Consider the following 15546-nt stretch of genomic DNA (forward strand, 5'->3'; position numbering starts at 1 on the left):
GAGAAGAAACCCCCTGCCTGGCGCCCGCTCTCGCCCGGTGGGCAGGGCCTTTTCGTTGCCTGTTTTTGGCGCCCAGGGGTGGCCCACCTGTCAGAGGGGGAGGCCGGAGTTAGTCGACACATATCCAATCCCGGGTGGTCCCGGCCCGTGGACCGTCCAAGCTTGGTGTCTGGTGACGCCGCGCCGGTTTGTACGCTTGCTCGGTCCATGGGCCCGGTCCACGCGCGCCCCATGCGGTGGTGGCTGGCTGTCATGTGTTAAACGAGTTGTGTTAATAGTAACAAGTTGCTTCGGATCGGTTTATTAGGCTCTCTGGTGGCTACGGGTTGAAACCAAAACTGTTCACGAGCTTTTGGTTAGTGATGGTGACTGGTGAGAAGTGGAAACCGTTGAGGCCCTAAATGGCCTCGGCCCTCCGCCGCCGTCTGATCGGTGGCGCACGGCTGCGATCGTACGGTGCACCTAACTGCCCGGGAGGGCCCTGAACAAGTTGCACGCAAATGTGGTTGGACTTGGACCCTTGGAGCACCATGCCTGATGCCTAGGCGCGTATATGGAGGAGGATCCATGTTACCCTGCAAGTGCAAGCCAGCCCCACTCCTTGCTCCTTTCGGGAGCGCTGTGCCTGTGCTTCTTTCGCAAGGCTCGCCGCCCTTGCGGTCTTGCAGAAATTCAGAGACCCAAACAGAGGACGGACGGACGGACAGAGGTCGACTGGGCAGCCGGCCTGTCAGGTTGCTGGGCAGTGCACAGGCGACGGCGAATTTTACTGCCGCGGTGAAAAGTGCGTGGTCTTTGCTGTCGTCTGTCGAAGTAGTGGTACGACCGCAGAGTGCGTGGTTGACTTTTTGGCACGCAAATACTGTATTGCTGTGTTTACGGAAAAGTCTCTTCGTAAGCAAATACAGTAGTGGATCTAATTTACTTGACCCTTGTGTAGACACGGTCAAGGTCGAGTGTGCACGCGAAAGTTCGTATTTTTAACCCAAATTGTCTGGCTTAACCGGCCAGGATTATGACCTCAGCGACGACGGCACGTGCTGAACAACCGACGGTGCCGTGGCGGCGGCGGGCTGACAAGTTTACACGTTGGCTGGATCGGAGAGAGAGTAGAGTAATCGAGCGGGCATGGTCAACACGCCGGGTCCGGTCCGTTCGGGTCCAAGTGCAGTGCGGTGCAGCCAGACACGTTCGCTCCGGGCCCTACTACTACTCGCCGCGTGTAGAGAATACCGGACCTGGCCCAGCACCGGTTACGGTTCATGCGTGTAGCAGGAAGCAGTTGTTGCATTGGCGTACTTTCCCTGCTCGGCCAGGCCGGCAGGCAGGGGAATCGTCCGCGCCTGTACGCCGGGTCCACGGATCACGTGGTACCCAGCACATTCGCAGCTAACGTGTGCGTACGTGATCGAGCTCGCAGCGGTTTCTCTAGTAAGATGCACTGGAAATTCTATCGGCCGGAGACAATGTCTGATGCCTCCCCAAAGTGTCATAGGCATCGACCGATTCGGTATGCAAACCTTTTGCGGCTGTCGTGGTCCTGCTCGTAGCCGGTTTTGTCGATGCCTGGATCGGTAGTGTTGCGTGTGTCGACGGTCATTACTCAAATGGTATTCTCCATTTTCGCCGCATCAAGACGCACAGTACCTCTTTGTTTCGAGAACTTATTCCCTGTTCTCGCAGTATTACATTTTCTTTTGAGGGGGAGAAAAACAGCACGTATGGAGTTACATGACCCACCATGGCACCATCAGTATTCAGTACCTCCTAGCTAGTACAGCTTGTTATTTTCAAAAGGCTAGTACAGTTTACACACGGCCAGCCGACCACCATGTTGAGTAGCTAAGGAGGAAAAAAAAATGCAACATACAATTAAAGTAGAGGCGAGTCTGACCACACAGACCATATATAGCAGATCTCGAGCCAGGCGAGTCTGGAAAATAGAGAGCCAGGTGAGCTCGAGCTGGACGCTCTAGCTAGCTAGCGTCGGGCTCAGCAGCTGCCACTCCTCGGGCTCCACGCACGCGCGGACCGTGTCGTCTGCCACGTAAGATAAGTAACAGTGGTTTCCCAATCCCAACCCTGCATAGCTGAGCGGGCAGGTTGCAGGCAGACTCCACGTCTCCACTGGAATTTTGGGGTGAAGAAAGAGGGAGAGAAGTAATCGGGGTGGTAGGATTGGAAGCTGACACTATTAGCAACTCTGATGGAATCTCAGAGTGGCGTGTGGAATCAAGGGGAATGCTTCTTTCTGGTTGCGACGAGCTCCCTTCCCCTCCCTCCCTTTTTCGTTTCCTTCCCTTGCTTTTTAGCTGCTTTGCTTTCCTTGTGCAAGCGAGAGGCTTGTTGCGTCCTCAAGGCCAATGCCGCGCCTTTGTGGAGCCTTTCAACAGTGAAAGTTGATGCCCCGAGTCCCGTCAAAGGCCGCCCGTGCCATTTCGTTTGCGAGGGAATAGTGAGGTGTCGCATGGGTTCCAGACTCTCAGTAGCACTGTAGCTAGCTATTGGGCACTGGCGCCGGGCGTCGTCGGGTCGCAGCACTAGGAATCAGAATCAGCGTTTAAAAGTCACAAACCACGAATCGAAGATTGGACGATCGGAGTTGGCACCGGCAACCCTCCGTACGTTTTTCCACTCCTGGGTACCTGATGTGCGCATTGGATAGGGGCGTTGCATCCTTTTGGTCCAGCATCCACCCCAAAGGCACAAAGGCTTGGGAGACAAGTTTCACATTTTTTTTTTAACTTCAAGGCTGACACATTACACTAGGCCATTGGCAAAGTCAGTACCTAGTGCCGTACCTAGGTAGTAGCCGTCTACTTGTAAAGAATACTTGCAAGAGAGTGAAAACAAGAAACCTGCCAAAGGGTTGTTTGTATTCACGACACGTTATCATGTAGTACTCCATCCGGATCATATCCCCGTCACAGTGCATAATAAGAGGTGTAGCACTACCCTGTTGACAAGTGACAGGACGAGGGCAGCGTCGAAAGGCTTTCCATTGGCGTCATAGAATTGCTCCTTTTCCAGAGAAGCCTTTTCGGTTACCATCCAGCAGCAACAGGGGTTATGCTGCTTGATGAGAAATAGTGTCACAACAGCGCTGAAAGGGAATTGCTGTCTTTCGTAGGGTCCCGGTGGAAATTCTATCCCAGCTCGGCACGGGAATGTGAAAGATCAGTTCAACCTGATCTCAAGCAAAATTTAGCACGTTTATCGGTTTTGAAATAACAAGGAATCCAACAGCTTCAAAGGCTAAAATGCAATTTACAGCTCAAGGTAAAGGTAGATGGTGGACCAGCAATGACTAGTGTAAGTACATGGGAGCTAACATTCTACCATTAGAATAGCAACACACACATCAGGCAAGTACAACCATCGAAGTAGTAGTACAACAGCCTTGAGAAATTATTATAGCTGTTCTATAATCAATAACTCAAAGTGATTTCTACACAATATATATTAAACATGTTATTGTGCTGCTCCAAATCCAGGCCCTACCAGCTGAGGCAACCCTGAAACAAAGAAGAACAAAAGAAATCAATTTAACTATAATGTCCGTAGTTAATATTCAAGATCATTATAATTGACATCTAAAGATCAAAACAGCGTATTAAGAAAGGTTTGCTGCATTCGTACAGTTTCCATTGTTTTGGTAGGTAAGATTGTTTTGAATTCTGGGAATTTATCCTAGTTCATGGAGTCGAACCAAAAGAAAGGTTTACATTCATCAGTTAAGTTCATGAGTCAAGACGATCAATATGATAGCTATGAAGCCCATTATCCGAGGTTCCATCATATATGCTTCCCATGTAAAAGCCATGATAAAATACCCATTCATTTCTTTTTATTCAGTATATAAATCTGCTCTATAGCTTTACCATATAAATAATTAAATATTTTCTTTGAAGAGCAAGATGCGAGTGCTCTGTTAAACCATTCCACCACGCATTAACCCTGCTACAACTTAGTGGTACCTTAGCTAGTACAACAGGTCAATAATCCCTGTCAAAACCATCTACAGAAAGTGCATATCCCCAATTCAGAAGCTCAATAATGCACCCACAATTTATCTTGGGCAGATAATATTCACCTCAATCATAGGACGGAGACCGCACAACGGATGAGTAGTAGTGGGCCTCTAACTCCTTGAGGCTTGCTGCCGCCTCCTGCCCAATTCTCTCCAGCATTTTCTCTGTTCCCTCCGCCTGCTGACCAAGCACCTCAATCCTCCTATCAACATTCTCATTCAACGAAGCAAGCCCGGAAAAGATGGCTGTTCTCTTAAGTTCCGACACCAATTTCAACAGAGAGTCTGCTGAATGTACCTGAAACAGAAGACATAAGACAATACCAGAAATTTGAAGTTCAGAACTGATACATGGCACTTATTGCCAATTTCGTCATATCTAGAATTAATTCTTTTTTAAAAAAAACACATTAGGTAAATAAGTGACTTTGCATGTATGACATAAAGTTTTGCAGAACATCACCTTTCCTCTATAGCATATGGAAGGGAAAAAGGTTATTCACCTGGCTAGGATGATCACTACAGTTGTAGGGTAAGCTCTTGTCATTCTATCAGTTGCGTTTACCATGGAACATCAATCTTCTACATGCATGACATTGATATGCCATCCAAGTTCTCAGGCTACTGAAATGCCATCCAGGTTGTCATGTGCCAAAACCTTATTACCCCTCGCGCTCTAAACATCTACACGTGTTCAACATAAATCATACTTCTATGTTCTCATTCAAGTAAAATCGAATACTCATTTTATTCTCATGGAAGGTCTCACTCTCACATAATGAATGTTATTAAGTCATCTAATTAGCTGTGACTAATCAGTCCTGGATCTTGATCAGGCACTTTGAGGAGATTAGCTTGACTAGAAACCTAGTCATCCACAACTTACTCGGGCTAAGTTGTGGACAACTAGCCTAGAAGGGGAGGAAAAGGTGAGTTGGGCCTAGGCAATCGGTCTAGGTTTTGGCCCATTAGGTTACAGGTATATAACGAATTGGTGTGTGTCACTGTGTCCGGAGTCCAGCCCATGCCCCTCCAGCCACTGCCTTTAGGAGCTCGAGTGGGGGAGAAGCTGCTGCCCATGATAACTCGCTACTGCTGGTTTTCTTCCTCAATCCACCATCAGCTATGTCCTGCCGATGCCGGATCCCTTCCTCAAGCTGCCACTGCTGGCTTCCTCTCCTTGACACTCGCGTTCAATCACTGTGCTGAGCTCAAATTGCTGCCTGCCGCTCAACAAAACCTCCAGTTGGATTATGAAGATGAGCCACTCCTGGTCTTCCTCCAACTATATTGGGTAGCAGAGTAGCCAGGACAACTATACTGCTAACTATAATCGAACCTGATTGACGACTATCACAATCTGTCACCTAGTCAGTACACTTACGACTAGGCTTGACTAGGCGATTTGAAAACACTGCACTTAAATAGGCCACGTCTTTGTACTTCATATCACCGAGTGGGATCTGAATATCCAATTCATTTTACACAGATATCTAATCTTGCAGCTTCAGCATATGTGTTATAGGCGTCTGATACCAGACATTATGATCCTTGGATCATTAGGGGTAAACACTGCCAAGAGCAGGTGATGTCGGCTACTGGGGAAGGGCTAGACCATTGGGGGGACTTATTAATTTTTGTTCACTGGTTGATTGATTGACTGCTTACAGGGCAAGAGCTGGCCAAAAAGATGCTAACAACCTGTAGTAGCTAACAGCCTTCCTTTTATCTAGCTGACAACCTTATCCCAACTAATACAATCTCTTCTGTGTAAGGGAGGCTGGCTAATCCCTGGCCCTGATTCACACCAATAACAATATGCCTGCTGCATAACCTGGTTGTCTCAAGCTAAAAGGTTAAGATTATGGCTCTTGGTGATTCCGTTATTGGATATGCCACAAACTGATTACAACATATCTACTGGGGCAATGGATAAATCTAACTCCTTATTTTGTAATCTAATTGAAAGGGAGCCAAGTTGAGACCGTCCAAACTCAAAACCTGGAAGAACATTTTGTCTTGATTTGTAGTATAAGTTTCAAACAATGTACATAATTCTATCTACTCATACCTAAGCAGTATAATCACTCCAATTTTTTCTCATGTATTCAGAAAAATAACTAGGGTATGCTTGATTGAAACAAAAGATTTAGAATCAAATCGGCTAACAGTTGGTGAGCAGCGAGGAGGTCCATACCATGCGGGCTGCGCGCATCTCCATCTGGAAGGCCTCCTGCGAGTTGCGCACGGGCGGGTCGTTGACCTGACCATGGTCCATGGCATCACGAGCTAGGGTTAGTTAAGAGCGCTTCGGGATGCCGGATGTAAGGGGAAAGAAGGGCGCGGGGACGTACGCGGGCGATGTTGATGAGGGAGGAGAAGTTGTCGACGAGGCTGGAGACATCAGCATCAGCCTTCTGCAGTAGCGACTTCTGCTTCTGCACCGCGGCGGCGGCGGCCGCAGCCGTCGGGCCCGGGGCCGAGCCGGCGGCGCCGGCGGCTTTGCTCATCGTCTACACGCGTACGAGGAAGAGAAAGAGAGGACGAGACCTGTTTTGGGCGGATGGGTTCCGGCCGAGCTTGGGCCAGAGAGAAAGTGGCCTGCCAGAACTGAGCAGTTTTCATGGCCTAAATGGTGGTAGCTGGGCTGGGGAGACGGCGCTTGGAAGAGGCAGCAGATTTCAGCCTGGTGCAGCATTAAGGCATCGGATGGGCTTTCCAAATAGATATCGTGGGCCTGGAGCCGCTTTCACATCGTGGGCCTTTGCACGCACATCTCAAGCATGGCCCAATGGGAAGGAATGAACCAAAACATGAAGCCACTGGTTAAGTTCCCATGCGCTGATCATAGATGGACGGAGTATAAAAATTATTTACGTTGCTCTAGAAGTTCGACCCTGACTATCAAAAAAAAAAGAAAATCGACCCTGAAAACCATGCATATAAAGCCACATGAACTGCAACTGCAACACCTCAAGCACACATTTCAAAACAGTCACGGACGTGCTACATTCAGCTTCCGCAAACCTCCAAGTGAGGAAGAGATGCGTGGAATTGGCTTGTGCTTCAAATCCGCGTAGCAGATATGATTCTGGGCCAGGCCCGTAGAACAATGCAAGCCCAGCCGGATAATTATTCTCACGGCACGATGATGGCAAATTTGGCAATACCAACGACGACAAGAACAGCGAAACAAAGATCTTGGGTGTTTTGTAGGAGCAAGTGTTTGAATCTCTTCCTCACTTGGAGGTTTGCGGAAGCTGAATGTAGCACGTCCGTGACTGTTTTGAATCTCTTCCCATTCGCTGCCCAACGGCAAGAACAGGAAGTACTATGGGGTACTCCATTTCTTTCCTTTTCTTTTTATCTTATGGACACACTGATTACGCATTTGCTTTCATCTATTGGCACTGTAAGACCATGTGGTTTATCAGTCAAAACTCGAAACTGAATGGGGAAAGGTAAATCACAAAGGACCTGCAGAAAAATATATATAAATCACTCTTTTCCCTAGCTCCTTTCATCTCTTCTCTTCTTTCTCGATCTGTTTCTTCTCACCATCCGCCCTTGCTTGCTTTTCCATTGCGGTTAGCTGTTCGTGTTGGTGCCGGAAATCTCTCTCAGCGTTTGATTCCACTTTCTCACGTCACCGCTCGATCTTCCTCTGCCTTGCAAGTAACTCTACCTAGCTGCATGAACGGCCAGCTAGCCCCGACAACCGCTTTAGATGCCTCTGCCCGCCTAGCTACAGTTTCATCACTAACAAACCTACCCCAACAAGTGCCCATTCAATTAGCATCATAGCATAGCAATTTAGCGTAGCCAAGCAGTGCTAGCACGCAACGCATGCATGGTGCCGCGTTAGTTCTGGCTCACACTACAGGGAAAACTATTGCTAGCTCAATTATGAGGTGCCGACGATGCTTAAGGAGCTAATAAGCTAGCGTTTGGACCCCTCTAATCAGGCCTCTCTGACCTACAGCGCTTAGCATGTGCCACACTACTTGAAAGGATTTTGGCCTGACTCTATCAGGTATAGAACGCTGTGCCTATTTAGCGTCTAGAACTTTTTTTAGAAGCTTTGGGTATTGAGCTCTAATCTTGGATCAGACTGGAATGAATGCACACTACACAAGTTGTAAAATTCTGAGTGTGCTGATTAGGTGGAGGCCACTGTGAAAGTGGTTCTGTAACCGATTGGCAGGGAGAGAAAAAAAATAAACACTCCACATGCATCACCAGCATTATCCTAGGTGTGAACTGTGAACTATGCACATATGCTGGAGACGAACAGAAAAAGAGAAAGTGCTCGCTCACTCTGATCTCCCATCCAATCAGAGGCTCAGAGCTCATCATCATAGGATGGATGAAGCCATGTGTCAAAGAAGAGCAGCAGCTGCTGTGGCCTGTGGCAAAGAGTACCAGAAAACTGGGGCTAGCCAAGTGAAAGGCAAAGTACAGATACCAATAAAGTGGGCAAGCTTTCATCAGACCAAATGATCAGCAGTCCACCAGAGTGCACTTTTTATCCCCCCGCTCTCTACACACCCCAATGCCAATGTGTCAGCTTGAGCATGGCATCTTCCTTGTAATCATAGCACTCACTCCTAGGGCTACTACAACCTTGGCTCTACCTGTTGATCTGTGACTGGTTGGTTGGTGCCACAGGGGTGAGACCCACCCCAGGAAACTCAGGAGCAGCACCTCAACATGATGCCCTAGGCTTGTCAATGATTCCAAAGGAGACATTGACTCCATTGCTTCACTTCTAGACTAGGGCCCCCGAAAAGAAGGGGATTGATGAACTCCTGAACGACAAGCAAAGTTGTTTGGTTCTCTAATAAAAATCTGTCCTAGTGCATGCAGCACTGTTCTTTAATTTTGGGGACAAAGACTGTAAAGTTCTGTTGGGTCTTGAGACATAAGCAATGGATTTTCCCTATATCGTGTACTAGCTGCAACTATTTCAAATTGACAAGAAAAAGTTAGCGCTTTGATCTGTACTATTGTTTGATTTATATGTACTAAGAATTTTTTGAACGTTTTAGCTCAACTGCTCAATGATTGCCGAAATAGCTTCTAACCATTCTTTAGTAATAATATATGCTTTATGTCCTTATTTATTCCAATCATAGTAAAATTTCTGGCTTTATATAACTAAAAGTTAAGGTTCAACTTGACTCAACCATATATCGTGCATAGGTACGGTTATTAATCTGTTGATTTTTCTGGTGTCATTATTTGTCTGACTTAAACAACAAGCTATTGCTTCGATAGTAGGGGAAAAAATGGTACATAGGTGAAACTCTCTCTCTCTCTCTCTCCACGCTTCTCCATGGTAATTCTTAATATCCTTCTAAAATTAAAGAAAAATAGTTCTTGAATATTTTACTTTTCTTCTGGCCAACTTAATAGAATAATACAACTAATTAAATAATAAGGTATACCTAGTAGTGAAGTCTCAAGTTGAACATCCTTGGGTGGACAATAATCAATGCAAATAGGACATCCATGTTCCAAAGCACTGGTTCGATTTGTATTATCGTGTCCTGGTTCCACTAGAGGATGCATGCCAACTCGCATGCCTGCCCAAAATTGGTATATGCTCAAGGACCACATATATACACTTACAGTAGCATATTGGAGTTCTCCAAAAACACACAAGCTGACATCTCTTTTGGCCCATAATCAAGTTGAGGAACCTTACAACAAACAAACAAGGGGCAGCCTGTGGCCCACAATCTAATCACGTTCCATTTGGGATAAGGTTTCTTGACATAAAACTACATCAAGGACTCGAGTGAGATCATAGCAAAAGTGTTTTCAAATCTCCCCTTTTAAGATCTTGTTTGTAGTTGGGACATCTTGGTGATGGTGACTCACATGGGCCTCAGGCCAAAGGTTTTAGCTAGCATTAGTTCTTTAGCCTTTACTCCTAGGGGGTAAGCTAGAAAAAATTTCTAGATGCCTTGTGGTAAGGGTATCAGCTGAGCTATAATTTGTTGGAAAATATGATGGCTCATCAGTTCATTACTTAGTGGTTGGTGGGTGTCCTACTTAACAAGTGTGGTTTAAGAAAACCTTTGCGGACAAATGTTGTTCGGTAGTCATTCAGTTTGTTATGTCACCTTCTTTCAAAAGAGAGCACTTTTGCAAAATAGATCAATATATATGTTTCATACGTAGTGATCAATTATCAGCAGTCAGAAACGCTTTCCACTGCATGGGATATTTTGAATGATGGTACTGATACTTATAGACAAGAAGGCACTGCATACCTTAATAACTTTCGTACACTTTTAATTTGTCAAAGAAAAAAAAGATCGTTCAACAAAACTAGACAACAAAGCATAGTCCAAAAAGAATCGTACTCTTTGAGTGTGTCCTGATTCACAAAGGAATGTTTAGTACCAAATTGGAGTTAATATATGACAACTGACATGCATGATACAAATAAAAATAAAGCAGTACGACATGTTCATCTGTCCAAGTTAGTAAGTACTGCAGAGCCACTTTTAATCACATGCATCGCAAATTCAATTGACAGGAGAGAGTGCTAAACAATAAAATAAGAGGAAAATTAGCGTGTGCAACTATATATCTCCTGACATAATGAACCTACAGGTGTGTTGAATTAGTTATACTACTTCCTTAAAGGAGTTACTGTGGGCGAATTATTACCGATCATTATTATAATCTCAAATATCCGGTGCACCATTCAAGCAAACGATTGCATACCAAAATGAAGACATATGAAAAGGCAGCCAGAGACAAGTCCAAGTTGACACCACGATCATAGAGCGAGAAACCTACCGACACCAAAAAAAATTATCAACATTTCAAGCTTTACATCACCTTTCGTATCACCTCACCAGCATAAGAATTTGGCAAATCAAACCATATAAATGAAGGTGTCAACCCCACACATTCTAGAAGGTGATTAGTTGGTAATAGAAAAAAAAATAGAGGTTAATGGAAGTGTTTGGCCATCACTTTCAGCTATCTCTTGCTCGATGCCCTTAGCTAGAAATTTCTCCCCAACTCAATCTTGTGCCAATCAATCAATAAATATAAATATATACTCTAATCCCCAGAGCCCTTATCTCCATTTCTAGTCACCAGACAAGGGCAACTGAAATTGGCCGGATCTAACCAGTTAATTAAACCTGCTTGGTCTAAGCTTCCCATGCGACCAATACTCTACACTAGACAGGTCTCGCCATGCGTCACCTACTTGTCCTTTTATTAAAAGACCTATACCTACGTGTACTTAAGCCATCAATTAACTAATCCTACAAGCAACACACGATCCCAAGATGATGCAAGCCTAGATTTAAAGAATCGTCCCATGCAAAGCCCAACTAGCAACATGCTAATCTTCGAGCTAGAAATTAAGATGATGAAATCCCGATTATATATACAAGCTGTTGATTTGAACTGTATAGTATATATCAGTACTTAACGATGCATGATGAACTCTCAAGAATTGACCCAAAGATATCGAGATGTATGGAAAGGTCAGACGACGTGCATCTGTTGTTTTGTCAGCTATCGGCTTGTCGGCTAGATCGAGTGGGCTGGTGCTGCATCCACATGACACTGACGATTAGGTTTAGTATTCACGTTAGCCAGTAAACTAAGCTAGTTTTTGCTTGTCTGGAGACATCCTATCAAGGCCTTTCTACATGCCTCCCGTACAATCATGGAATATTTTACGCGTGACGCTTTTCCAAGTGAGGTGACTCCATGCATAATGACCAGTACCTATATATATGTAGGGCACGCATGCTAATATAATTTTGTTAGCTTCGAGTAGGCCGGGTTAACCCCTGCTCGTAGGTAACCTAGCTAGCCTAGCCCACCACTTGGATCGACCTGAATGCGATGCGAGTCTGACAAGCCACAGCTCGTCGACGCGGCGTATGGATTTGGTACCAGCGGCCGTTAGTCGCTGCAATCACCTGCCGTTGATTGGCGGGTACAAATGTACACGCGACGCAGCAGCGTCTCGCCGACAGTTGTGTCATCATACGATCGATACGGTCGCCAGGGGTGGAAAGCGAGGCCGGACAGCTGGTGGGCGAATAGAAAACTCGATCGCCAAAAGCAGGTAACCCCCCTGCTTAATATTATATCCGATACGAATCTTAGGATGATCTATCATCATCCACCCCCTGGGGGGAGGTCACCACTGTGCACATGTTGACTAGCTAAGCTAAGCTAAGCTAATTTAGACAAAACCCTAGCGTACGTGGCCAGCCGGCCGGCGGGGATCCTATTGGCCGCCGGGGCCATGCACGCCCGCCCTGCCTTTCGTACGTGGCCAGCGGCGGCCAACGGGGGCGCGCGGGGTGCAGGGCCACGTGTTGGGACGCCGTTGGCCGGGGCGGCCCAACCGCGGCGCGAAACGTGGACGCCGGCCCTTGGACGTACATGCGGGGGCCGACGTGGCCCGGCCGGACCGGGCGCGGCGTGGGCCCCGGCGGGATCGCCGGTGCAGGGATTCGCCGGACATTACCATAAAAAGAAATTTCTGTCACCGCTGTTCACGGCACTTCGGCTTTACTACTCCCGTCCAGGCGGCCCGTCAATGGTTATCTACCCGAATCCAGCCACGTAACCGCCTGTCGACCTTAAACAATTCCGAATAAATGTTTGGCACGGCTGCACGTAACATTCTTTTTTTTTAATTATTTTGAAGATTCTTTTTGCAAGATTATACTTTCAACCCCTGCAGGCAGCACTCACGGTGACGTAGCTAGCTCCTGTGATCTTCAAGCGCGAGCAGTGAAGGGACCTCGCCGCGCACCGAGCAGTGGCATGTCTTGCCTTGCCTGCCACTTGGACGATCTCCGCGAGGCAAGTACACGGCGCACAGTGCCCGCGCAAGCTTTTCCGGTCCCGGCCGACCGAGCTGAACGGAACGGGGCCGGGCTAGCTGTTACGAGAGTGACCGGCGGCACCAATCCTGCATGTGTGGCGCGTAAGTACAGCGTGCTGACTCGAGGATTAGCTGGCTAATCCGGTCACCCAGGGGTAACTATCAGTGGAAAAGCGGCTTTGCAGTAGTTAATTGCGGGGGAGGAATGGTTGGGAGGGGGCGTGATCTCCTTTCCGGTGGCATGCGTTGATGCGCGTTTGAATTCGGAGGGTTTTTATAATGCTTTTTCAACACTTGTTTAACTAGTTGTTGAAGGAAACAGATAGTCCATATACGGTGGGGCATCATAATATATAGGGGGGAAAAAAGCAAGAGGAAAATGACTCACGGAGCACTAGCCACGGATGGGGAGAGGTTTCTGCATGCATGTTCAAGCTAATAGAAAATTAACTTTCATTTAATCTCACATCACATCTTGCAGGATCAGCAAACCAAATCAAACACGGCCTCTTGCTGCTGGTTTATACTAGTTTAGTATATTAGCTGGACTAATATAGCAGCCGATCGGGAGAAAAATTGGTAATGAAGAAATGGGAGATCAGATGGATGGATCAACCAAAAATTTACAGGGCCTGCCCGGCATGGCCATCGTTCAGATCATCATCACGCATACCAAGAACCGGAGTCTTACAGGCGGCTAAGCTTACATGCAGGCTGCAGCTCGATCTCCAAATCCCAGCGACTGAACGTAATTTCTACTAGTGCTAATTACCTAGCCAGGGACGATCTCCGTGCGGGCTTTAGTAGTAGTGGTAGTACTAGTAGTAGGTGATTAATTCTTTTTTACCGAGGCAGCCGTGGCAGCTCGATCGCGCGCGCGCGGTGATCTCGACCGGCGAGAGCCCGCAGCCAGGTCACAAGCCGGCGGGCGCGAGGCTCAGCTGGAGGTCCAGCCCCAGGCCGTCCTCCGGCCCGGCGACGACAGGCTCCGCCACCACCATCCCGGGGCCGGGGTATCTCGCCAGGGTCGCCACCGGGCTCGCGTGGACCCTCCGCCCGCTGTGGTCGTCGGCCACGTAGGGCGCCGAGGCGGCGGCGGCGGAGGGCGCCGGGGTGTAGGAGAACACGGCCGGCGAGGCGGTCACGGCCGCGGCGGGGGCGCCGCGGGACGGGAACACGCAGCCGTGGGAGACGTGGAACTGCTGGCCCTGCGGCCCGCCCGCGACGGCGGCGGCGCGCGGGGAGAAGTAGACCCAGCTCGTGGGCGCCGCGTCGCCGCCGCCGCCGCCGAGGAGGTGCGGCGGCGGCGCGAAGGCGGACACCATCGGGTTGGCGCGCGGGTAGAGCGCGGCGGCCCCGCCCGCGACCCGGCCGGCGGCGGCCGCCGCGGCCTGCAGCTGCGCGCGCTTGAGCTGCTGCCGCTCCTTCTTGTGCGCGTTCTGGTGGCCGCCCAGCGCCTGCGAGTTGGCGAACTCGCGGCAGCAGTACTGGCACTCGTACCTCCGCCCGTCGCCGGCCGCCGTGGCCGTGGTCGTGGTGGTGGTCGACGACGAGGAGGAGTCCGACCCCCCGCCGCCGCCGCTGCCGTTGCCGCACGCCGGCGCCTCCTCCTGCTCGGCCGCCTCCGGCCCCAGCTCGTGCTCCTCCTCGGAGACGTGGAAGCCGAAGAGCTTTAGCCTGGGGCTAGTCATGTTCATAACCGCTCGGTACTTGCCCTGCTGCTGCAGGAGAGGTGAGGGAGAAGGCGAGAGGTAAGTGGAAGTGGCTGTCAAAGCTGGAGGTGCATGGGTTTGGAGGGAGCTGTGTCAGGTGAGAAGGGGCAGTATATATAAGACCTGGAGCCCGGAGCTGGAGGCACACCCGAGTGGATATATCAGCTGAACGAGCCCCATTTGAATACACGCATGAACAGGGGCTCCCAAATATTTTATCCCTTGTTGGGGCTATGTTTCCTAGCTTTCTTGCCTGCTTTCTCCTTTAATTTTCTCCCCTGCACTTTGGTGAGAGAAGGACGATCCATCCCTGCGCTGCACAACTGCAAAGATGGCTACCAGAGAGAGAGAGAGAGAGAGAGAGAGAGCAGCTGCGAACAGGAGACGCAACTCATGCAATGGGTCACAAAAGACAGCGTCGAGGTCTAGATTGCGCTTGTCCCGGCTCCATGTTGCAGAGTATTCTAAGCGCCCGGCCTCCTCGTTGGTTTCTGACGGTCGACACGCGCAACCCCCGGTTTGCATTAAGAAACTAACCCCCTCCCTCCTAATTAATCAGCTAGCTAGTAGCTGAGCGAGTGATCAGGGGCAGTGTAGCAGCTAGACGCTAATTAATAATTAAGTTAACTAATTGGTGGCCAACTAATTCGTACTAGGGGTGGCGCATTAGTTTACTGCGCCTGATTGCCGCAGGATATGATGCTCGAGCGGCGTTGTTTATGCGTACGTACCGCGATACTTTTATCCTGACAGCGCCAAGGTGTGCGTAGGCAAAGCCGCTACAATAATGCAGGACCCCCTGTTGTTATTGTGTATTGTGGCCTGATGGATCGGCGGCATGTATGTAGAAAGAGACGAGGGGGGACCACATGCAGGCATGTGCGGGGAGCTCAGTGCCACCCACTCAGCCTGCTCATCTGGAC

The 15546-nt window shown here is 48.8% G+C and overlaps 2 protein-coding genes across 2 annotated transcripts; both read right to left on the reverse strand.

Moving 5' to 3' along the window:
- Positions 1 to 3220: 3220 nt before the first annotated feature.
- LOC112891627 (mediator of RNA polymerase II transcription subunit 22a-like) lies at positions 3221 to 6605 on the reverse strand. Its single transcript, XM_025958535.1, has 4 exons — positions 6385 to 6605; positions 6228 to 6293; positions 4094 to 4328; positions 3221 to 3515 (listed from the first exon to the last, which is right to left on the reverse strand). Exons 1-3 carry the CDS (start codon positions 6538 to 6540, stop codon positions 4095 to 4097), a joined length of 456 nt encoding a protein of 151 aa, XP_025814320.1. The 5' UTR covers positions 6541 to 6605; the 3' UTR covers positions 3221 to 3515; position 4094.
- A 6742-nt stretch (positions 6606 to 13347) lies between these two features.
- Positions 13348 to 14692, reverse strand: LOC112895020 (zinc finger protein GIS3-like). Its single transcript, XM_025962881.1, has one exon. It carries the CDS (start codon positions 14606 to 14608, stop codon positions 13826 to 13828), a length of 783 nt encoding a protein of 260 aa, XP_025818666.1. The 5' UTR covers positions 14609 to 14692; the 3' UTR covers positions 13348 to 13825.
- Positions 14693 to 15546: the final 854 nt, after the last annotated feature.

Source organism: Panicum hallii, chromosome 5 (genome assembly GCF_002211085.1).
Source record: "Panicum hallii strain FIL2 chromosome 5, PHallii_v3.1, whole genome shotgun sequence".
NCBI classification, from domain to species: domain Eukaryota; kingdom Viridiplantae; phylum Streptophyta; class Magnoliopsida; order Poales; family Poaceae; genus Panicum; species Panicum hallii.